At 43.8% G+C, this 23,971-nt stretch overlaps 1 protein-coding gene and 1 long non-coding RNA gene across 2 annotated transcripts in view; one reads left to right on the top strand and one right to left on the bottom strand.

Moving 5' to 3' along the window:
- SCGN (secretagogin, EF-hand calcium binding protein) overlaps positions 1 to 23,971 on the top strand; it is a 26,466-nt gene continuing 2,495 nt past the window's right edge. The window contains exons 1-9 of the mRNA XM_030487759.1: positions 1 to 136; positions 678 to 748; positions 9,984 to 10,076; positions 10,674 to 10,763; positions 11,658 to 11,714; positions 12,599 to 12,676; positions 22,184 to 22,239; positions 23,698 to 23,743; positions 23,862 to 23,921. Of these exons, the coding sequence (XP_030343619.1) occupies positions 64 to 136; positions 678 to 748; positions 9,984 to 10,076; positions 10,674 to 10,763; positions 11,658 to 11,714; positions 12,599 to 12,676; positions 22,184 to 22,239; positions 23,698 to 23,743; positions 23,862 to 23,921 (624 nt within the window). The 5' untranslated portion in view covers positions 1 to 63. The remainder of the gene's footprint in view (positions 137 to 677; positions 749 to 9,983; positions 10,077 to 10,673; positions 10,764 to 11,657; positions 11,715 to 12,598; positions 12,677 to 22,183; positions 22,240 to 23,697; positions 23,744 to 23,861; positions 23,922 to 23,971) is intronic.
- LOC115608628 overlaps positions 14,578 to 23,971 on the bottom strand; it is a 25,330-nt gene continuing 15,936 nt past the window's right edge. Inside the window, exon 3 of the long non-coding RNA XR_003991617.1 lies at positions 14,578 to 14,589. This is a non-coding gene — a long non-coding RNA (uncharacterized LOC115608628). The remainder of the gene's footprint in view (positions 14,590 to 23,971) is intronic.

Below are 23,971 nucleotides of genomic sequence, written 5' to 3' on the forward strand. Positions count from 1 at the left end.
GCGGCGGGCAGAGCCTGCGGGGCTGCGCGGGGTCTGCGCGGGCCGGGCGCCGGCGGCAGCACCATGGAGAGCGGCGAGGCGGGACGCCTCGACGCCGCCGCCTTCCTCGGAGCCTGGCGGCGCTTCGACGCCGACGGCAAGTGGGGCCGGCGGGAGGGGAAGGGGGAGAGGAGGGAAGGGAGGGAGGGAGGAAGGGGGGAGAGGCACCCGTGGGGTCCCCACGCCGGGGTGGGTGCGTGGCTGGGTGCCGCTTAGAGGGTGGCCACGCGGGTGGGCGCTGTGGTGGGTGGGTGCTGGGGTGGGATGAGTGAACCCTGTCCCCCTCTTCCTCCTCCTCATGCCCGGATATCAGGGCTGAAAATGCCGCTTTCCACTCCCAAGTTTTTGCCTTTTCATCACCTCCCTGTTCCTCTAGCGGGTCCCGCTTCTGTCCCCAGCTTGTGATTTTTATCTTTTCCTGAGAAGTTTTCTGTAAGGAAACTCCTCAGGAAGCTTTGGCAGCACTGTGCCCAGTACCCACGCAGATGGGAACTGATCAAATGGAGCAGGATTGCCCTGAGTAGCAGGAGGCTTAGATCCCTGCCATGTAGCCCTGGCCTCTCTAAAGGCAGCCCACAACATGGTTCCAGACCTCAGGCAGTGCCACCAGACCACTAATATATTTGGCTTTTATTTAGACAATGGTTACATAGAAGGGAAGGAGCTTGACAACTTTTTCCACCATCTCCTGGAGAAACTGGGACCAGAAGTAAGTACTGCGCCGTGGTAATTGTGTGTCAAGTCCAAGCAAAAAGGTCGTTAGGCTGAGAGATGATTTGTACTTGTTCCCTGGTTGCTAGTTTCTACAGCAACCCCCAAGGTAAAGAGCTTTTCTCTTGGCAACAAGGTGTGACCATGAGTGCAATCACCTGAGAAGGTGATCAGTTGTCTCAGTGCAAGGGCTGCTGCCAGGGTGAGCCTGCCATCAGCACTAGCTGAAGGGGCTGTTTGGAAGCATGGAGAGAAAGTAATTTATTGCACTGGAATAGGAGCAAGTGAAAAAGCACTGGCAGGCAGTTCTGGCAGGGTGATGGGAGGACAACAGCAGTGATTTACCCAAGCAGGTGCTGGTTAGTTTTATTAATATGATATGTTTCTTTACAAGGTCAATCTTTAACAAACAACTACACTGTCATTAATTTTAAATGGTGCTTAGGAAGAAGATGTACATCTGTAGTGCTGCAAATGGCTAGAAGCCAGGCAGGAGTCAATTCTGTTGCTCATAGAGTCAAGATCCGGCTCTCAAGTGTTTTGGGGTTTCTCCCCTGCTTTGCTTTCCTTTTTTTTCCTCCCTCTTTCCCTCTTAACATTGCAGTTCTATCAGAAGTTGCACAACAATTTACAGGGGCTGGTTTCCCCAGCTCTAAGTCATATGTTGCCTTTGATAGTGAAGGAGAAATCCTGGCACTCAGGCCAGCTTCTCAGAAGTATGTAAAGAATATATTCTGGTAACAGGCTTAATATTCTCACTACACAGCATGTGCCCAACTAGGAAGTGAACAAGAAGGAATAAGGAATAAGAAACTTCCAAATGGAAGGGGAGGGTGTGCCAAAAAACAGAGATGAAACAATTCCTTTAAGCAAAAAGTAATTAACGAGAAGGGAAAAGGTAGCTGATAAAAGGCATAAATTCGTGAGTATCAAGTGTAAAATCAGAATTATACTTACAAGCCAATTAGGATTCTTGGATCTTTGGGGCTATAATAAAAAGATAGCAGCCGTGAATAGTTTTCAAGCGTATTTTTGTTTAATTTGCAAGTAAATTTGGATTGAAATACTGGCAGTTTCTGTAGAAATGTTTTTGTAGAGAATGGAAGATTAGATGAACAGATAGGCACATAAAAAGACTTTAAAGTAAATCAAAAAAGATTCACCGATAAGTAATAAGAATCATCAAGGACACAGAAAAACTGATTTGAAGAGAAATTGAAAAGCAGAAAAACTGATTTGAAGAGAAATTGAAAAGCAGAAAAACTGATTTGAAGAGAAATTGAAAAGCTCATGATGGTTTACCCAGGAACAAAAGATAAAATTGGGAGCTGCCGGTCTTAGGGTATTGAAACACCAGCAAAGAGCATGTTCAAATGAACCTAGTGACAGCAAATGTGAGATGTCGAAGGAGAGGCCATAGAGCTCAACACTGTAGCAGGTCACTGAAGAAATACCTCTGAGCAGGGTTCTCCAGAGTGAGCTATAGCTGGCAATAAAACTGAGGTTTAGCCAGGGATCTCACACTGCAGGCAGGTTGCTAATGATGAGAGGTCAAGAGGAAACTTCCAGCCCCACTCTAGCCCATCACTGCCCTTGCTCATCCCTCGTGAGCTTTTGGAGACAGCATCACACCAGGTGGTTTGCAACCCTGCTGCGCCACAGCAGTTTTTTAGTGGTCTTGCTGATATCAGTGTGAACTCTCTTATACTCAGCACAAAGTGAGAGTGTTCTCACGATGAACTAGTCTGCTTCAAGAAATCAGGAGCAGTTTCACCAATTGCCAAAAGTCACTTCTCAGACGACTCCAGCTTAAACCAGCACCCTCATCTCACTTGCATGTCCTTCTCTTCTACTACCTAGGTTTTGCCATTAAAAGAAAAAGCTTAACATTAATTGGATGATGGAAGATCCATCTCCCTCTCTGCCTGTTAAAGGGAACGAATAGGCTAATTCTGGGCAACAGTGCTCACTAACTGCCAGGGTGCTCAAACATGCTCACAAGTGGTTTTGGTTTTCTCCCCTGGTTTTCTTGCCTACTTTTTGGCAGCATTTCCACTCAAGATAAGACAAGGTGTTACTTTCTTCTCCTTTGCCAGCAGCCTGGCTCTGGTTCTTATGGTTATGTAGGGACAAAATGGTCAGCAATAGGCAGAGCAGTCTGCCTCGGTGGCAGAAAGCCCAAGAGGAGCTTTGTCCCAGGAGGCTGAGAGCAGCCCTGCCCTGCTCCCCTAGGTGTGCAGGTTGCCTGTAGGGCTGCATGAAACGAAGGTCTCTGCTACCTTTGTACAATGTTGTCTAATGACATTGATCCATTTTTGTCTTTTTCATATGATTCATGTTGTATGGGCTTGTGGTTATAGTGGGAGGGGTAAAGGATCCCCTTCACATTGGTGTTCACCATCCTACAGAAAGGAAGCGTCCTTGATGCAAGCAGTGAGGTGGTACTGAACATCACTCTGCTTTAGTGCTCATTTTGACCTTTACTTCTTCCTTTGACTCTTAATGTCTCTGTTTCCTCACACAGTAAAAGGAGGAGACAGTAATACACTGGCATAACTTCCAGATGTGTCACAAGGATTAATTAGTGACCGTGCCTGAAGTGCCATACAAGCGATAAATAATGTTATCAGCACTTGAAGTTGTCTCTGCTTGAATAGCGAATGGCTTCATAATTATATTTTTTCAGCCTGCACTCTCTAAGCTGTTATTTTTCTTAATGACCACTGTAGTCCTTCAGCTCTGTTTTTCTTCCCTGCAGCATCCCCAGCTGACACTAAATGCCGGGGGGATGGGAGCAGCTGGGAAAACAATGCAAAAGGGGAGCCTGTTGGGAAGCTGAGAGGCACAGCTCTTTCTGACGGCTCTGAGCAAGGAAGGAAACTTGAAATATCATCCAGCAAGGGAGGCTAATTCATCATCTTTTGTTGAACTACCAGGATTTTTTTTGTGGGGGGAAGGGAAAATTTTGTAACAAAGGTAAGCCTACAGTAAACTGACCCAAACCACAGATGCTGCTTTCTGTTTCTCTTCCTCTAGCATTTGGAAAATGCCCTTCACAACATGCTTTAACTTCTGGTCAGCCCTGAAGTGGTCAGGCAGTTGGACTAGATCATCACTGTAGGTCCCTTCCAACTGAAATAGTCTGTTTGGTTCTATTGTTCTATTTGGTTCTGGTTTGTTCCTAAGAAAATGCCTTCGATTTCCAGGTGTGTGTTACATATCCGTAGGACTTCAGTGATTTACCACACTGAAGTTTATATAAATTCTCCATCAGCTGGAGGGGCTTCTGTGGTTTGGTTTGTCTGGGGGATACGAGGCAGAATAGAGAATAATTCAGCCACACACCAGTGGAGTTTTGTGAACTGCTGGCATTATCCATCTGCTGTTGTTATTAATCCTATGACTTCTCTCTAAGCATTTGAGCCTCCAGCTTCCAACCTGCTGCTTCATGGCTGCTGTGAGCTGCCTGTGCTCATGTCTGCTCACTCATAAAACCCTTGTACATTTTGACTACCATGTATTTTCTAGAAGTTTTTATACTGAGGAGAAAATGTCGTGAAAAAAGAGAGTTTCTTTCAGCACTGAAGGAGTAATTTTGTTGGAACAGAAACTGCAGCCCCTACCTTTCTCTCTTACATTGCTGTACATCTTCTGTATAGAGATCATTTAGGATCTTCCTTGCTTGCTCTTTACTATAGCTTCAATGAAGCTTTATGTATATTCTCATAATAGTTAGACAAGAAGAGTTTTATAGATGAATGGCTATAAGTTTGGGGCTTGGATTACTGAAAGTTTCCATAAAACCAGTGATGTCTGGGCAGGTGTAGAGGGCACATTGCCATCATGCTCTCGGGGCTTTCACAAAAAAGGTATTTCAATTTGCTTCAATTATACTACAGTTAGAGAGAAGACTCTCAGATAAAAGTTGGTTGCCCTTACCCAACTGTAAGTGTGTAAGAGACCACGTGTAAATATCTTTGATGTGTAAATTTGATCAGGCAAGATAGGTTCCAATCCCCCTGCCCAAACCATGTGGATAGTTAGGACTGGAAGGAACTGACGTTAGTCTTCAGGAGTTCACCCTGAACAACCATAAAGGATTTGTCTTTGCTTTTTACTTCCGAAGAAGATAAACAGCCTCCAGCTGCTCTTGTACTTCATCCTTGCCTTGCACAGTGTATTGTCTATCTAATTTATGTGTTTAACTTAGTATGGTCAGGAATGCAGCAGCTAGTCATTCGAAGTTCAATGGTGAAAATATCAGTCAGCCTCAAAGCCATCTGAAGCAGATTTCCCCTATGTTTTACTGCTCCAAGAGACCCAGGATGACAGACCAGGTCTCTGGTGACCATCTGATCAACAGCAAGAAACAGCAAGAAGACTTCTAGCAGGAAACGTTCGTCTTGCATCCTCCTCCAGACTAATTCAGAATCTAAACCCTGAAACAATCCGGATTATTTAGACATAAGGAAGAAGTTCTTTGCTGTGAGGGTGGTGAGCCACTGGCACAGGTTACCCAGAGCAGCTGTGGCTGCCCCATCCCTGGAACTGTCCAAGGCCAGGATGGATGAGGCTTTGAGCAACTTGGTTTGGTGAAAGGTGTCCCTGGCCATATAACTGGATGATCTTTAAGGTCCCTCCCAACCCAAACCATTCCTTGATTCTGTTACAGTAGTTATTTCTTTAGGTGTGGCTTTTGCCAGTGTTGATTAGCCTTACCATAGCCTTACTATTCCTGTCCCTGCACATTAAGGTAGGGCACTGCAAGTGCCTGGAAGTATCTCTAAATGCAAACTCAACATGCCCATGGGAAAAAACAGACATGATATGTTTTCAGTGCCCAAAGGCATGTCAAAAAACTTTCAGCCTAGTGGAAAGGACAGAACAAAGAACCTGTCCAAAGCCTAACCACAAAACCATGCTGGCACAGGGAAGACTGTAGTAGCCTTTGTTGTATGGTGGTGTCTTCTATGTGAAAAAATATTTCCCACATATGTGCTGATGAGAGCTAAAAACACGATGTGGGATGACAGGATAAGCGCTCATCTATTGTAGCATGCAGGATTACAGTAAATCCTAACTAAAATACAGGCCCAAATTCTCAAGAGATAGCACTGCAGTTAAGTAAGCAAGATTGGCCCAAATGAGAAGTTGTTTCAGGAGCTGCATGGTGAAATCCCACACTAATGCAGGCAATCCAACGTACAACTGCATGGATGAAGTGAAGTCATTCATGTGATTCATTTATTTTAAGCTACAGTCTTTAGAGAAGAAATCTTTGGCCAAAAAAAAAGTGGTTCTCCTAACGTCAAAGTGTACGTTACTGATGTCTCATCTGGTATTTTCTGGCCTCCTCTCTGTACTGTGTGGCTTTTGGCATGGTAATAGTTGTTGAGTTTGTTTTCCAACTAGGTTTCTTGGCAGATGTAATTTATTTTCATAGATCTTGTAGGAACTTGATATCTCTGGGACCCTTTGCTCTCCTGTCAAATTTGGCTGAAACATTAGGAGAAACATGTACTCAAGCCAGCATTTTCAGATAAGCCTCTTTTATTTTTACTTTTATTTTTTCAAGAAACAGGCTGTAATAGTCACTTACATTTAGTTTCTTCTTGATTTTTATACCCGTATCAATATAGTGGCTTGTGTCCAAAAATCATGTCAAGGAGGAAAAAAAAAAATCAATTTATGGCAAACCTTGATCAGCAGGAATTAAATGAGACATTTGAAAGCAGAACGTGTTTGGTTTCTAGGCTTTCCTGCTTGTTGCAATCTGTAGTTGAACAGTGAGTTAATAATTAAAGGGAAGGAAGGAAAAACAAACTTCCTGGGGAAGCCGGTGGCCACAGCACTCAGTGCAGCACCTGTGTGACCATGTAAATACCATTATGTCCCTGTGTGTGCCTGCCTGGAGGTCTTCCCTTCTTGCTCTCCTCATCCTGATCTTTCTCCCTCTACCACAGGACTTGCCCTGATCTGGGAGGCAAGGAAATACTTGTAGGTGCCCAAAGACACAGAATAAAAAATCAGGCCTCTTGACCAGTAAGCTGCCAAGCTACTACCTTGGCCTTCCCTCAGCTACCTCAACCCAAGGTGGCCGAGGCAGCGAGGGCACCCTTAAATCCCCCAGTGGAAGTGGCATGACTTTATTTATTTATGTATGTATTTATTTATTTATTTATTTATTTATTTAATCCTCTGAGATTGGGGTTTTTTGGTAAACATAAAGGTCATCTTTGAAACCTAATGGTCATAAACCAAAGTGTATCATTCTCAGTGTAAAACTTCATACTGTACAAATATTTCTGCCTTGAGGAAGCATCTTGGGAAAGCCAGTTTGAGCAATATCTTTTATTCATTGGGAGTAAAGGGTGGGTTTTAGTAGATTCATTACTACTTGTGTTTCATAAGTATTTATATTTATGGACAAAGACAGATTGTCCAACTTGAAAAATCCACTGTAGTGTAACTCCTTGGACTAAAAGCTGCTGGAGCTATGTAAACATTGTAAGTATTTCAGGTATTTAATTGATGTATCCTATAGTTTAAACCAGTTAAAAATAAGTAATAAAAAAGGAGGCAGTCCTATTTTTATGTAGATAACAATGTTCCTGTCACAGAATGCTCAATGAGGTGGTGGTTAATAGCTGACACGAAGCTGAGCAATAAGCTTTCTTAACAAGTGACTAGTCTGAATTCCACAGCACACTTTTCAAATACCAACTATGATTATGGCTTCAGAAATAACTTATCCTACTGGGCACGGAGGAGGATAATTTCAGAGTACTTTGAAAACCTATTGAAGTCGGCAACTGATAGGCTTGCCTACCTCCTGGGAGCTGTCTCAAAGCATCAAGGTGCCATTAGAAGGCAATTTAAATAGCCTGAGGGCCATTTATAATGCCAAGGGGAAAGAAAACTGTATGTGCATGTTCAGTGGTGTGCTGTGCCCCCAGTGCCCACACCTGGGGTCCAACAGTGAGCACCACTCAGGACAGTGGTGCAGACTATCAGCCGCGTGTCCCGCAGGGCTTGCTGGACACCACCATGGGGATGGAGTATCCCGCAGCCATGCCCTGGGAGCTGCTTATGACCAATGGCAGGCTCCAGAAGGGGGATTGCCACCTTGGACACAGCCCTGTGGGATCACTGCTGGGTGTTTCACCCCCTAACTGGGAGCTGCCAGCCCTCTGCACCACGTGGGTGCCGCTATCCTCCTAATCTCACTCCCAGATTCCCAAACTTTCCATCATCTGGCACATCCTAGTCCTGTGGTACCCTAGATAGTGGAAAGATGAAAGAGCTTCACTTGTTCTAAGCAGAGCTCCCTCTGGTTGTTTTGACTTGACCTTGACAAATCAAAGCCACTTAACTCTTTCTCCCCTGATTTCAGTGCACTATCCTCTGCACTGACAGTAAAGGTTTCTCTATAAATCCATAATGACTTTGTGCAGGAGAGTGCTCATGAGCTCTGAGTCTGCTCTGAAATGAGGTGAAGGCAAATTAAATCATATCATAGATGATCACTCATTCTATCTGCCTATCCATCTACTTATAGATATCTTTTTTTCTGTTATTATTAGCTGTAAATTAAGGCTTTTGGGAAATACCAGTCACATCTAAACACATGGGGAAAGATGATGACAAAGTGGGTGCAAATGTAGACCTTAGCTTAATGAGCCTAAGCCTAAGATGTCTCATTTTCTTTTTGCTTACCCCACCTGTGACATCCTAGTGTATCTCTACACCTCTGTCACTGACTGTGGTGGCTGCTGCTGAGAGCAGCTGGACATTGCCATTGTCACCTGTGTACCACTGAATGTGGCTATGGCCAAGGAAGTTTTGGGGTGTGAGGCATGTTCATTTTCCAGTGTGGTGATTTCAAACACCCATCCAAAGTGGAAACATGAATTGAATTATCTGATGCCTGGACATGCTACATCCAGGGCACCATGCAGAGTGTGCATGCCTGCTGATCACTCTGCCTGGTCAGGGCAACAGTATCCTTTCCTAAGAGTGGGGTTCATATTTGCTTAGCCTCTGAACTGCCAGGCAGGCTGCACTGAGCTATGCACTGAGCGAATTTAAGAAAGTCACTCGTAGTCTTGTGTCACATATTAAGAAAGGGACTGTACAACCTGATGAGCTTGAAATAGTAGCTGAAAGGATGAGAAACTGGGTTAGAAGGCCCAGGAAGGCACAGCTGTGGTCTTAAGTCCACCTGAATATAGAGGTTATAAAACCTTTGAAGGGATTTTCTTTAGGGATTGGGAAGAACTTTTAATTTATTACCTTGTAAAAAATGCGACAAAGGCATGCCAAGAGCCAGTCTGGGTTATCGTCCTCCCTCCCTCCTGTCCTGGAAAGGGCCATCTCCCACAGGACTGGGAGAGGAGCCCAGGACCTGCTCAATGCAGGTGCAGAGGGTAACGCTGGACTTCATTAACTGCTTGGACAAGACTGAGTAGGTGAGTTTCCCAGCCGAGCCACAAAGCTCATCTGACCAGAAGCCTTTCCCCAGGGTAGGGAAATTGTGCTATGTGTAGCCCAGTTAGACCACGTAACCCTAATGGTTACTGCTAAGAAAAAGAAATCATGCCTGATAAACTGAAGCATTGTATTTCACCTGTCACAGTGATGCCTGTCAAATCGTACAGCCTGACAAGTCCTGAAAACTCCTCAGTATGTATAAATTGATTATGAGGTTGATGCAAAGGCAATGTGAATTGCTTGAAATTTCATGCTATTAACCCAGAAACACTGACAGGGCTTGGCGCCAGGTCTTGAACCAGCTGACAGGCAATAATAAGCAACAATCTAGCTCCACTGACACCTCTCAGGGCTGATGATCTAATGAACTACAGGGATGTATTTCAAGGATAAGGGCACCGTCCTAAAAAGCACAAGTTGAAAATTAGTTGCATGGAAACCACAGTAACACACACTCCAGCAAAACCAAACCCCAGAGATATAGTGGGAACAGTTGCCTAAAGAAGCAGGTTTCACTGAAATATTTTGGGGTCTCCAAACACTGGTCTTCCAACTGAAAGTTTGGTTGCTACAAAGATATGCATAAGACTTATTGCCAAAAATTCATCTGTGGTGGTGTGTTTGTGGGCTTTTAGAAGGATGTAAGGATGCAATGATCCTGATGGTTACCTGTGAGAGGAGATTTCCTCCAGGAGACTCAGTGCCTCAGCAATTTTCATGTGCACGTTGTTTCCCCATGGCAGAATACCATCACAGAAGAAAAAGTTCAAAGGATGAAAGAGCAATTTATGTCTGCCTACGATGTCACCGCAGATGGACGCTTGCAAATCCAAGAGGTATCTCTCCCCAACCCCAGCCCAGGATTTCTTTTATAGAAGGTTGGAGAATTAGGATAGATGGGGCCTGTAGGGATAGGACAGAGAGCAATGATTTTAAATTAAAGGAGGGTAAATTCAGACTAGATAAAAGAAGGAAATTTTTTACGAGGAGGGTGGTGAAACACTGGAACAGGTTGCCTGGAGAGGTAGTAGATGTGTTTAAGGTTGGGTTGGATGGGGCTTCGAGCAACCTGATCTAGTTGAAGATGTCCCTGTTCATTGCAGGGGGGTTGGAATAGATGAACTTTAAAGGTCCCTTTCAGCCCAAACAATTCTTTGACTCTATGAAATGGGCCTGTAGCAGACCTGGGAGATGTGGAAGATACAGAGCCTGGGTGGGGAGGAGCTGAGTTGTCTGCATTAGCCAGATGTGTTGGTCTGGGGTTTTATTTCCAAGGCAACAACATGCCCAGCTTATATTTCTCATACTGGGTCAGCAGCAACCCAAGTTTTCCTCCGTTCTTTACCTTCACGGTTTGGGTTTGCTCGAGGGGGTTTGTATGTTTTGTTGTTGGTTACTTTTTGGTTTTGGTTTCGGTTTTTTTTTTCCCCCAGCTTGCAAATATGATCTTGCCAGACGATGAGAACTTTCTGTTGCTTTTCCGACGGGAAACTCCCTTGGAAAACAGTGTGGAATTCATGAGGGTCTGTATCTCCACATTGCCTCTTCCCCTTGCAACACCAACAGCTTCTTCAATGTGTATACTTTCAATCTCTGTAGTACATAACATGGGAAATACATGAGTATTGTAGAAGCAAGATGTGTTCTGACCTGTTCATGTAGAGGTTGTAAATTATTTATACCAGTAAAGTATAGATGGGGTAGCTTTACAAACACTCTCAGCCACCTATCAATCGTCACCAGAGACAAAACTTTATAGTGGTACCTACCCACTGATGAATTCAGCCCTGTGGGGAGCTACAGCCAAAGCTGCAGCTCCTCTCCTGCAGCACAGCATAAACCAAGAGGGTAGACCAGGCATGTTTTAAGTGCCATTTTATCCTGAAGCATTAGCCTGGCAGGGTGTAGAGTGGAAATCTCTGTAAGATGGGTCAACTGAGGAGCAAAATCCCATAAGTTTTCCTTAACCTTGCCCATTGTCTCTGCCCCTAAGTATCCCAGCACCAAATTTTTTTCCAAGACTACTTGCAGTTACTTTTATTTCACACCAAAACTGGGGCTTCCGCAGATCAATGGCCTGTTCTGCGTGGCCTTGACTTTTACTCAGGGCAATAAAAGAAGCTGCATGTACAAATTAGGTAAGAAATGCAGAGCAGTTTCTTAGTCTTTTCTTCCTTTTATAGACAGTGTGTCTGCATTAAATATGTGATAGCAGCATGTCACATGTGCAGCATCCAAGTGAGAATAAAAGCTATTGTGTGGAAAGTTTATTTTATGTCATCTACAATTAATTAAGTATTGGATAATGCAACAGCTTGCTCATTAGGGAAGCCCTGATCTGAATCTTTACAATCTATCACCCAAGCAGATGATTAACTGCAATATTTATGTGGTCATATCAATCTATCCCCATTCAGATCTGGCGCAGTTATGATGCTGATAGCAGTGGATTTATTTCAGCTGGCGAGCTCAAAGTAAGTTATTCTAATAAGTCTCTTTGGAATTGATCTACAGCTCACTGATGTCAATGGGAGCCTTTTCACTGGCTTTGCCAATTTGCTGCCTTTTTGTGTGGTTGACAAATGCTTTTCTAGTTTGCCCATGGCAAGTTTAAGGACTGAGGATTCTCCAGCTTTTTGGTGTGGCTGCAGGGACCCTGCTGGGAGGGAGGATGCTCTGTTTCCCTTGCTGTCCTGCTTCCCCCTTGCCTCGTCCCATGACCCCATTTGTCTCGGAGACCCCCAAGCACCCAAGGGCCCTCCTGAGTGCTGCCTCACCATGGCTTTGCACATGTGCCTCTCCCAGCTAAACAAAGCCAAAGCTGTTGTGTTTTATTAATGGGATTTCTTCAATCTCTTCCTGAGCCTGCAGATTTCCTGAGCACTGATTTCTTTGTAAGGCTCATACTGTCAAGGCAGAAGCCTGTTGAACTCAAACGCTTTGAGCCAGCTGGGCACAGAGGTCCATCCCTGGGCTGCAGACCCTGTGCTGACATCTCAGAGTGCGGCTCCAGCCTGTGCCCTAACAAGGACATAAAAGGATGCTTAGGTTTTTGCTGAATGACAGATATTTTGATTTGAGATCAGTTAGCAAACATTGCAGGACTTATGTTATCTTTTCCTTATTTTGAGAGTTAATTATGGCTCATTCCAGTATTCCTGTTCTGGGGGAATCTGGTTATTTTCTAATTTATTTATTTAGGTTTCAACTAAGAAAATGTGAACTCTATGTGAAACTGAAGACACTAGAACTAACCAGGAATGTGAAAATAGATTCATGTAATCCTGCTGAATTTGGATTTCATTTCTTACTGTTATTTCTTAAATTCACTCCAAATTTGTCTCTTTCCTTCCTACAGGATTTCCTGCGAGATCTCTTTTTGCAGCACGACAAGATGGTAACTGAAGTGAAGCTGGAAGAATATACTGATACCATGGTAAGAGAAGATAGTGTTAATATTGCTTAGATTATAGTACTGCCTAAAAATCTCCTTCAGGGTCAATATCTATAGGACCATAAATGCCCTCTTAAAAGGTGTATCTTCTCCAAGAGATCCCTCTGGAAAGTTAGCACATGCTGCTGCTGTTTCTTTGCACTACACCAGACATTAGCTGTGGACAGCATTTCAAGTATTTTTGCTGTGAGGTGAACTGTTTTCTATGAGAAAAGAGCTTGACTTTATGCCAAAGCAAACCGAGCTCTATGCCCCTTCAAAAAAGAGGTGAGGCGCATCCTTCTTCGTGGTGTGTTCAGCTTCAACCAGATCTGCAACTCCTTCCCTCCCTCCCTTCCTCCTAGCAAATCATTTTGCTCCCAAGACACGCAGGTATCTGTCTCTTCTGCTCTGCGAAGCCCAGCAAGCCTTGCTGGCTCCCTGCTGCTTCCCTGAAAGACTGGGACATTGAAAGCTTCAACTCTTCCCCTGCCTTATCATAATATAGCTTCTATACTGCAATCAGCAACATAATATTTGGTGTAAGTTTAGCATCAATCACCTAGATTTCAGAGAAACTTATCACATCCAACCATCTAAAAACAGGAAAAGGAAAGGAAAGCAAAAAGCTCATTTCTTATGTCATTCACAAGGGTATCATTTGAGTTCCACCAGCAGACATCTACCATTGCAATTTTCTAAATGAGTTTCAGATGGAACTGTCATGATTCTTGGCACAAAATCTGTGCTTGTGCCTGAAAACCAGCTTGGTATGCAAGCGAAAAAGGAGCTGCCTGCATATTTTGCAATACCAAGTTATGTGTGCATGATGCATCTGTGCCTGAAATGTGACCCTTTAGAGCAAAGGGTCTGGAGCGTTACTGAAGAGTGTGGATTTTTTTCATATTTATAGTGTAACGAAGGGAGAGTAATGCAAGCTACAGAAATTCCTTCCCAACTAGCAGAGCTTGAAACCAATAGCATGCCAGAAACTACAGCTAAAGCAAAAATCTTTCTGGTACTGTTTGCAGGTAGCGAATAGTTTTTATGCTGCTCCATTCAGGTTTCCATTCCCAGATGGCTTACTTGTGATCGGGTACTGGGGAATAGGCAATCTCAAGCCTCTAGACATTGGGAGGTTCATTTCCTCCAACTCCTTTCCCTTTTCCATAATTACCCAAGAAAGATCTGCTATTTCCACTGCCCTAGTGCAGCTAGATATCAGTGCAGCCCGGGGCTGACAGTCAGGAGGCCTGCTTTCTACTCACATAGTTTTTTATACATTGGCTTTGCATCTTTGTAGAGGCAGTTTAACCCCTGTGTTACAGGATAAGTTTTGATCTGGGAAAAGGGATGCTTTGTATATCTGGGGAAATCTGTGATCCAAAATGCAAATCTGGCTCATGAGGACAAAACTTTGCAAAGCTGCAACACCAAAAGAATCAAGGATGTTAATGGTTATTAGAAAATGAGGATATGGCAGATGATTTTTTTTCCCTTGCCATACTTTGCTACAAACTGAAGATCAAGGATATTTACCAACACACCTGACCCCAAGAGCTAAGGCAGGGTATGACATTACAACACGCACAATCTTACCCTGTGATATCCTGTAGTAAAAGAGAGGATATGAATTCTGCGCATCACGGCAAAGTATCCACATGGACACCATCTGCATATAGCAGATACACTGCACATAGCAGATACACTGCACAAAGTGATTGCATGGGAACTTACCTGAAGTAGGAAGGCAAAATTACAAGGAAGGAAGGAAAGATTCAGTCTTACATTTGCAGTGCTGGATTCAAAAGGCAGAAGTGACTCAAGGAGCTAAGAGCAAAGGCATGATGTCAAGGGCCAGGGCAATGAGAGATCTTTGCTTTCTTTCTCTGCTTTCCATGTGGAGGGGGGAGCTGCTGAAGTGCAGAGTCCTGATGAAACTCTGCCATCATCAGTACTGCCTCAGAAAACAGGGGAACAGTGGCCCTTACATTTCAGTCTTGAGGCTTTCACAGGCTTCCTGTTGTATCTTTAGTAACCAGCTGCACCAATTCATTTACTGCAGAATGGAAATATTTCTCTCCCCTATCACTTTGGTCTCACCCTTTTATCTGTTTAGAGCAAAAGGTCTTTGGGACAAAGACCTGTTTCTGCTGCACACAGCTACAGGGTCTCTCAGGGTGGCCTATCTCTCCAACTCACATCTTTCAAGTGCCACTGTAATAACGTTACTTGAAACAAGCTGTGTCCCAAGGAGCTGTAAACTTATCTGTCTCCACAGGAATTTATAGATCTCTGCCCTCTTTTCTGTACATTCACAGCCAGCTGCACACATCCTAAGAAGCTACTGATACACTGAGTGGACCCTACAGCCTTCGTGAGATAGGGATAAAGGGGAAAAGACAGAAACTGTGATTTTAAAGAAGCTCACCCAGGCATGAAGGAAAAAAAAGAAAAAAGAAAGAAAAAAGGCAATTTGGGATTCTGTGCTGAGTATTTGCAGCTTTCACTTGTGAGAGGTGTGGGCAGATATCATATCAGCCGGGGCATGCTAAATACTTGTCACTTACTTATGTTGCTAAGAATGATCTTAAACCACATTAAAACAAAGCTGGGAAGAGAGAGAAAGTATTTCTTTTGGAAGAGATTTGTTGTCTCCAGAAAGAAACATCAATTTATCAGGTTGCTTAGAAGCCATTTCTTAAGATGCCATTCTGTTTCCTTAAGAACTTGAAATCCTCTCTTCAGAGAATGCTGATAGAGATCAGGGATTTGATGAACAAGTAACGAACCCCTGGAAAGAAAACAGGTAGTGAATGCATTGGTATTGCACAAGCCCCATGAGTCTTCTAAATCAAATCTTAAAAAGCACTAAGGCCACTGGGGAAAGCCACAGAAAAAAACCATTTTAATTCTCAAGACTCTCCATTGGGGAATTAAAGTAGCAGCCCTGCACTGAGAAAACCTCTTTGCAGGCACAGTTCTTGTTAGTTTTCATACCTGCATATATGTATGTTTGTATTAATAGTCATTGTGTATTAATATTTATTTGTCTGCACCCACTTGCATGAGAAGATACACAGTCATGTGTAGTTCTGAATCCTTGAAAACAGTAGGTTTGTCACCTTCCCATGGGCGTAAACTGAGAACTGTCAGCAGGGAGCATTTGCTTGGAGGCTGAAGCGAAGCCTTGTATTGCTCTGAGACTCTCCATGGCACGAGAAGACACCCTGGGGGTCCTGTTCCAGGAGACAGGAGGGGCATAGCTGAGAATGGAGGGATTTAAGAGCATGGTGAGAGTATTCTGACTTCCTGAAGTAACAAGCTGGAGAAATTAAAATTTGCCCTCTTGTTGCTTCATGATGAGAAGGCGGCTGTGGAAGGTAACAGCAGTATTAAACAGCCTTTCCCAATCCTTCCCCACCTCCGTTCAGCCCCCAGAATCAAAGTATTATTAGGCTTTTGGGTCCTGGTGAAGTTTTAGCCCATGAATACATACATGCACTTGACAACATTTTGTTTTGAGTGACAGCTTCCATGCTGTCATGCATACAGCTGTGTACTTGCATATTGTAAAGGTACCTGAATATTGTAAAGGCTGGAATATGAACTAGATTTAAGACATAATTTGTGATGATTTAAGACACAATTTCTGATGAAATTAAGTAATCATCCTTTTTTCTTCTGTGAGAACAAAATTCTCACTCAGCTTTGCATCTCGGCATATGTTAGTACCTTTTTCATAGAAACACTGATAGTCCATAGCATCGCAGATAGCAGCATGCTACTTCTAGTTCGAAATCCTAATGTCTACAAGCCACATGCAGGGCAAGCTCGTTACTGAGGCAAACTTCAGTGAATTAAGTTATATATACCGCTGAAACAGTCACACATGCAACACTGACATTCACTTTTTGCATTGCCTTATGTTGATAATGTCAGACTGAGCATAAAAAAGTTCTTTAGTTTGAACATTTTATATTTGAGCAAAATGTAAAGGATAAGCCCCTCCCAAGCCAGCATACCATCTTCGCTCAGCACAAGATAAATTCTAGAGAGGCAATAATGTATGTGCAGTGACTAATAACAAGCATGGGTCATGAACTACAGCATTTGAAAGATGGCAGAGGATTAAATATGAGCCCCAGAGAAGTCAATATAGAAATCCTCCCAGCTGTAATGGTGCCAGGGTTTTGCTGTGCTGATCTGCAAAGTTTCTCCTGGGGACTGAGCTACATACCCCAAGCATGCCAGCCTGCAGCTGACTAGCTGAGGGCTCCTCATCTTCTCAGTGCAAAGGTGAACAGGATGACTTCTCCCTAAGATGGTCTGTGTCCATGAGTATGCATGGTGAACCACCTTTATTGTACACTGAGGGGATTTCTGGTGCTTTTGTGGCTGCTGCCTGTCCCTTCTGTGACAACAATGCTAGAGGCTCAGTGTGGTCACTTCTTTAGCTGTGAAAGCCTGTCTGTCTCTGCCCAGTGCCAATGCAAGTGTATTTATGTAGGGAAATAAGTCACATCACACAAATCCCAAGTGATTTAGCCCCTTAACACCTTATGGGCCAAGCTAGCTTATCTGTGTTAACGGAGTCTCTTACAACTACCAAAGAAATGGCGCAATAATGGAAAGGCAAATATTTATTGTACTGACAAAAGCCTAAAAAGAGTTTGTTATGCTTATTAACACACTGAGCAAACCTCTCAAAGCTCTAGAAATACAGTAGGAGTGGAGTATAGCCTAGAAGACTGGTTGCGTGAAGGAAAAGTCTTTGTACATCCCTGCTCCTCGTAGTGGTCCATGCTGGCCTCCCTCCCAGGTGGCTCCGTAAGGATGCTGTGACCCACAAAAGACTGCATGTCCAGTGATGCACTGCACTGCAACCATCACATTTCCTAAGCCCAGCCACTGCTATAGGAGCCGCCCCATTCCCGGAGAGCTTCCTTCTGGCTTTGGGTGGGTGTGATTCCTCTTGTTGCTTTGCTGTGTGGGATAAAGATAAGACCAACACAGCTGATGAACACAATGGAGGGAAACCTGCCTCCCGTGTCCCTTCTAGACTTAATCACAGTGGTGCTGTCGCCTCTAGTTCTGCACCACACTTGCTGTGGCATAAGCCAGGGGAAGCAGAAAATCCCATTTAAGCTCAAACTTCATTTCTGAAGACCAAAACCAACAGAACACAGGAGCCTGCAGGCTTTTGAAAACCCCAGCACATAACGCCTTGGTCTTTTAGGAACCAAAACACTCTTAAAAATCCTGCACTAAATGACTTGTCTAGATTACACAGGCAATCTGGTCAGGAAGAGCACCGAGCTTTTGATCTGAGGGCCGCAGGGCCCTCCCCTCACTCTGCAAAAGCCTTCGTGTCCCCCTCCCTGTCCTTCCCTAAGGAAGGAAGCCATAGGCAGTCCTAGAGCTTGGACACATACCTGCGTTTATGCACCCTCAGTAACTTTTGAACTCACTGGCCAATTTTAGTTACAGCTGTCAGGTAGAGATGCCCCTGATGTATATATTCGTGAGAATAGGAGGTCAGGCAAGAGCCAGCCCTTTCTGTGTTCCACCTGAGGGATAAAACACTTTATTACACACAGACAACCAGAACCAGAGAAGGTTTAAAAGAAGGCTTTAGTGAGTCCACTGATCACAGAACTATTTATTTTGGTTGTTTACTTCTTTCCTTATCTCTGTCAAGGAAAATATTTCACATTTATAATCTTATATTGCTCTTCAAAGCACACATATTTGTCATATTGTGGTGTTTCAGTGGCCTTCTTTATAACACTGGACTGGGAAAGCAGAGATATTTCCTTTGCTGAATTCAAAGCCAATGGCAGTTTCGATTTTGCACTTAAAAACATGAGATGTAACAACTCTTATTTTGCAAACGCAGCTCTTACTTATGCTCTGTCTGCCTCCAAGTGCATGGACTACATTCAAGCAAACAGAACTAAGACTTGCCTGGTGTGCTGCCATTAAAATGTCAGTGAATTAATTTGCGCAAACACTTTAAAACATGGGGTAGCTTGACAGTAAAGTAAATGCATCATTTTATAAAGCATACTGCTAGATGCAACAAAGCTTTTAGTGAAATGGAGTGCTGTTTAAACATGCCAGACCTTATCCTTAACCACATTGAGATGTTTCATATCAGCCTGGCAGCATAAATACACCTTTCAGGAGAGTAAACTGAAAACCCATCCAGTTTAACATATCAAGATGGTGTGTAAAGGTAAAAGTTTAAATTAGAAACAATCTCATAATGATTTCAAATATCTGCTTCTCCCATGATGTACACCTCATCGCATGGGTCATTCTTTGTGTAGCATGTACACAATTAGCAGATCAGACACATGCTTGAAAATTGGAAGTTTAATTAACAAACATTTCCCCAGGCTTTTCCCGAGTAATGCAGCCCAAGATTGCCATGCAGTGGGTATGCATGAGCTTCAGTTTTCCAGATAATAGGATTAGGTCTATCTTATTAGCTGTGGTACCTGAACTAATCCAGTGAACACTAGTCCATCTTCCCTACATATTTTCTATCTTTCATGTGAAAGTCATGGGACAAGAATTATCTCGGCCTCCCTCTTCCAAACAGGCATTTATTTTACCTCTGTTGACTGACATGGACAATCAAAATATTGCGTATGCTTGAAAAATGATTCAGTATACTTGTTGCAGGAAAAAAGGTCGAATAATTTGCAATCATCTCAAAGATTCTGTCTTGGTATTGCAAAAGCAGAGCTGAGTGAAGGAGGTCAGAGAGGGGCGCTGGTTAGCTGTAAAGAGACATGGTCAACCACTGTGTTTAATGCTAAAGTCAAAGATCGGGTGCAAATGAAACAAATTGACTGGGGATGTTATTTTTCATTAAGGTTCCACTAAGGAAAGTATTCTCTCTGCAGTTAAGTGTGTTTTAATGGGTTCTGTGCTACTGCTGGAATATTGTGAAGGGTTCAGAAATGGACAGAGTTGAAAACCTCTGGCTCAGAAAATTGATAGTGAAGCAGAAAGACTTCCACATCTAAACCATCACCTCTAACCTAGCCTGCTTCATTAAGGGTGCACAAAGCTCTACAGCCTCCTGGCCATTCATGACTTCTGAAACCATGAAAACATGCTGCACCCACAAAGTAGAGCACATGAAGGGCAGGCAGGACACTGTCAGTCCCAAGACAAGAACAGTAACATTACAATGCTGGTTTATGGAAAACGAGATGAGACTTCAGATGTTTCACTGAAAAAAACTCATGGCCTATCTCAGACAGGCCTTCATGAAATGAACAATGGGCCCTAAGTCTGCCTCTTGGATTCGGAACCACCGTGTCTGTCCTGGTCCCAGAAGCTGCCACCACGGTCAGCATTTATGGGAGTTTATCAGTGAGCTTGTACAGAGGTCAGGACCTCATGGCCATGGAGCTGAACTTCTCCTAAAAGCTCTGTGTGTTTGCTTTCCTGAGGCACCATAGGGCAAAACCCATACCTGAATCTGAAGTCTAGGCTGAAACACCAGCTTTTAGTCTCAAAAGTAATTCTGAGATGCCAAAAAAATGGGAGGAAATAAAAAAAACATTTTCAGGAACTCAGTAATGTGTAGGAGAAGTGAAGTACAGAGAGTGCTAAAGTCAGTAAGTTTTAGTGTGTTTTGATAGGGACTTTGTATCTTTGTATGAAGGAAAGACTAGTGCCTTCAGCTGGAGCTGCCGTGCCCCAGGTATCAGAGTCCCTGAGAGCTTCTCCCCATGCTTCCCACCAAACACTGTCCTCTCCCACCACGCCAGGCATGCCACTTTGTGTTGTGGCCCTAGCAGAGACCAGGGAAAAGTCACATATTGCAGTGGTATAACTGATGGGGAAGAAGGCAGGAAGGAAGAAGTTACATAAGCTGGAAAGGGACAACTTGGACTGATGCAACCTGAAAGAAGTCCTCAGGATGGCTTGGCAGCTTTTTTCATCTCTCTAGCTCTCTAGAGCCAAGGAAGATTCAGAATTCTTTCTTCTGTCATTTGGTGACTCTGCACAGAGCTCATGCTTGGCAGAGGATATTGAGATGGGAAAGTAGCTTTCCTTGTGCCACTGAACACCCGCGTGGCTCTCAGGATGTAATTTTTCCAAAGATCTCAATGTGGGCTTTCAATCATTCATAAGAGTTTTTTCTCGACTTTGAGTGGGAGAAAACGTGAGCCTATACCAAGTGCTCTTCAAAAATCCCATCCAAACCTTAATAGTGTAAAACACTCAGAATAATTAATGGAATAAAACCCTGTTGTAGAATCTTAATCTAAACCTGGTGTGATAAAGGGTTACCATAGACTTGCTGTCCTCATAGCTGCCTGCCCTTGAGCAAGGGGCAGGGAGGAGGCAGCACTGACAAGCAAAGTCTCCATGAGAAATGGCAGCTCTCCAGGTACTACCTTTCCTCATGCAAGTGTTGGGGTCTGCCCCAGTTTCACTGCTGGGAAGCGCTCAGGACCTGCTGCTGGCTCCCACACGTTCAGGCTGTGTCATAGCAGATCGTCCTCTCGCTCTAAGCCTCCTGAGATGGAGACTGCTATGGGCCTTCTCCAGCATGTGTGCAATTACATCAAAGATTTACAGTGACCTGGTTACTCACAATCACTAAATGAGATTTATCAAGGTAAGATTAATGCATATTACATTATTGAGTATCTGACAAAGAATGGCAACCCATCATAATAAAATATTAATCTTTCCCCCTACAATGTGGAATACATTTTTTCTAGAACTTTGAGCCATGAGTTATTCAGGTTTGCAATCCATTCAACATCTCCCCCTGTAAGGCTCTTTCTTGTGCCTTGCAGAGGAACACAGTACCAAATACAATAAATAAATAATTTCTGATGGTGGTTCATCAAAAAGATCATATTAGGAAAAGGTAACATTAATGAAAAGGTAAGCTTTGTATTCACACAGGTTGACCTCTTGACTTTGGCAGCCTGAACCTTCTTCCCAGTCTTAGCGCTTTCTGGTGGCAGGCTTTGAGCCAAGCAAAGCCCACCAGCTTTAGTGGCATAATACCCTGACCTGAGTGTCAGTCAGAAGATGACATTGGCACCTCAGCAACTCGGTAGCCACAGTAACAGTCAAAGATAAGGATGGAGTCAGGTTGGAAGTGTTTGGAAGTTCTCCTCTTTTTTCAACATTTTTTCAGGGGCCATGCCAAGGACTGTATTTCGTTTCTTAGGTGTTTGGTGGGGACCTATCATTATCCTCATTATCCTTGTGTAAGGTGGGAAGGGAGCAGTGCTGATATTTGATTGCTTGGGTTGCTGCTATCAGAAAGCAGGAGGGTTTTGCTATGCTTTTGTGCCACCCTTGCACTTGGTGCTAGCAGAGGACATGCTGCCTGGGGCTTGGGCAAGCACCCAGAGCAAGCAGAGGTGAGGGCACAGAAAAGAATAAAATGTATATTGGCTTTCTTCTTTTATGCGTGTTCTCCTCATGGCCTCTCTATTTTATCTCTGTCTTCTTGGGTTTTAGATGAAAATCTTTGACAAAAACAAAGATGGACGACTGGATCTGAATGACCTGGCAAGGTATGCTTTAATAATATTGATGGGGTTTTCCAGCTTGCAATGGCAGATCCAGGCAAGGTGATGATCTCCCTCTGGGCACATGTATTTGAGCCTTACCTCCTTTCAAACTAAATCAGATACTCTTATGTAGGTATCCCAGGTCTCTTACACATGGTCCCCATCGCAGTAGTCCAAGAACCCAGAGCTTGTGACAGTGTGCAATGCCAGGACCTGTTTGTGCATCATCAACATGCTCTGGCATGATCTGTGCTACCTCTGCAATGCTCCTCAAGAGGTGACAAACAGCCAGTGGCACCACTTCTCCGAAGGAGGATGGCAATCCCCTTCAGCAGTAGTCACAGATGTGCATGTATTTCACATCATTGTGCACAGCAGGGATTGCAAAGGATTTTTGCTTCTTGTTTGAGGAATAAAAGTGCCACCACAAAGGAGTTTGCCAATGGCGGTAAGAATGGATTTGGAGTGACAAGGTGAAGACACTTGTGAATGAAGCTGGGGACTCAGTCATGGCCCACTGTCTCTTTTCTGTCCTTAGAGGGTTTTTATATGATTTTCACTGCATGCAGATAGAGAGTATGCTTCTGCCTGTAAATTTATGTGCAGTGACTGCACGAAACTTTAAACGTGCAAATACAGTCTTAGAACACCAGGTTGGGGGATGAGAGGAGAGAGATACTGGTTTGCCACTGTTACTTTCTGCTTGGGATCACGATGAATACCAGCACAAATAACTGCAGTGCATATAGCGGCTCCCCTTGGCCACTGAATACATTAAGAGAAACAAGCAGAATGGAGAATATCTAAAGAGGGTTGCTGTTGCATTTTCCTCTTCATTACAGTTCCCTACTGGCCCCTTGCTGCAGGCCAGCTGGGGCTACCCTCTGGTCTAAGCACATTTCTCACAGCCCCCTCTGCGTGCAGACACGGGTCAGTATGCCCAGTGTCATGGGCTCTAAAAACCTCAGGGTTAGCAGAGCAGCTGGAGAGAAAGGTTCTATCAGTGCTCTGAGCCTCTTTGGAAGGGTGAAGGAGAGGAATTTGGCCAGTCTCAGTGCACACGCCAGCAGTACTTTGTCTTTTACAATCATCAATTCTCCCTCCAACAGAGTGATAAATTACTCTTGCCTTTAATGCAGCACAGCAATCCAGTTACAAGGAATGATTGTCTGGTAGCTTTTGCTTCCAAGGCTATCAACCTCCATTGTGCTGGACCACCAGAAATGCTCTGGGAGAAGCAATGGTGCTAAGAAACTTGTTTGTAGTGGGACAAAGGGTGCCCACCATTCCCCATCAGGCAGGGAGGGGGGCATGTGTTCCCGTAAGAGCCCTCTGTAAATAACCCTACTGGCAATTTTCTTTTTTAAAAGCCCATAATCTAAAACCCCTTTGCTTTATGACCCAGAAGTTTGTGTGCAGATGATAAAGTGGAAAGATCATAATTTAAATCTCTCCATTCAGGATTCTGGCGCTCCAGGAAAATTTCCTTCTTCAATTTAAAATGGATGTAAGTAGTGCTACTTTTTCATTCATCAATCCCTTCTCTCTCAGCTGAGATAACCTGGGCCCAAACTTGAATCTTTTTTTAAACGTATTTTTCATTTGCTTGTCATCTTCACATGCAGGCTTGCAGCACGGAAGAAAGGAGGAGAGATTTTGAGAAGATCTTTGCACACTACGATGTCGTGAGTCCCAGGGGCCATTCCATTGCAGTCTTTAAATGACACAAATTTAG

The sequence above is a fragment of the Strigops habroptila genome, chromosome 1 (assembly GCF_004027225.2).
Source record: "Strigops habroptila isolate Jane chromosome 1, bStrHab1.2.pri, whole genome shotgun sequence".
NCBI lineage: Eukaryota > Metazoa > Chordata > Aves > Psittaciformes > Psittacidae > Strigops > Strigops habroptila.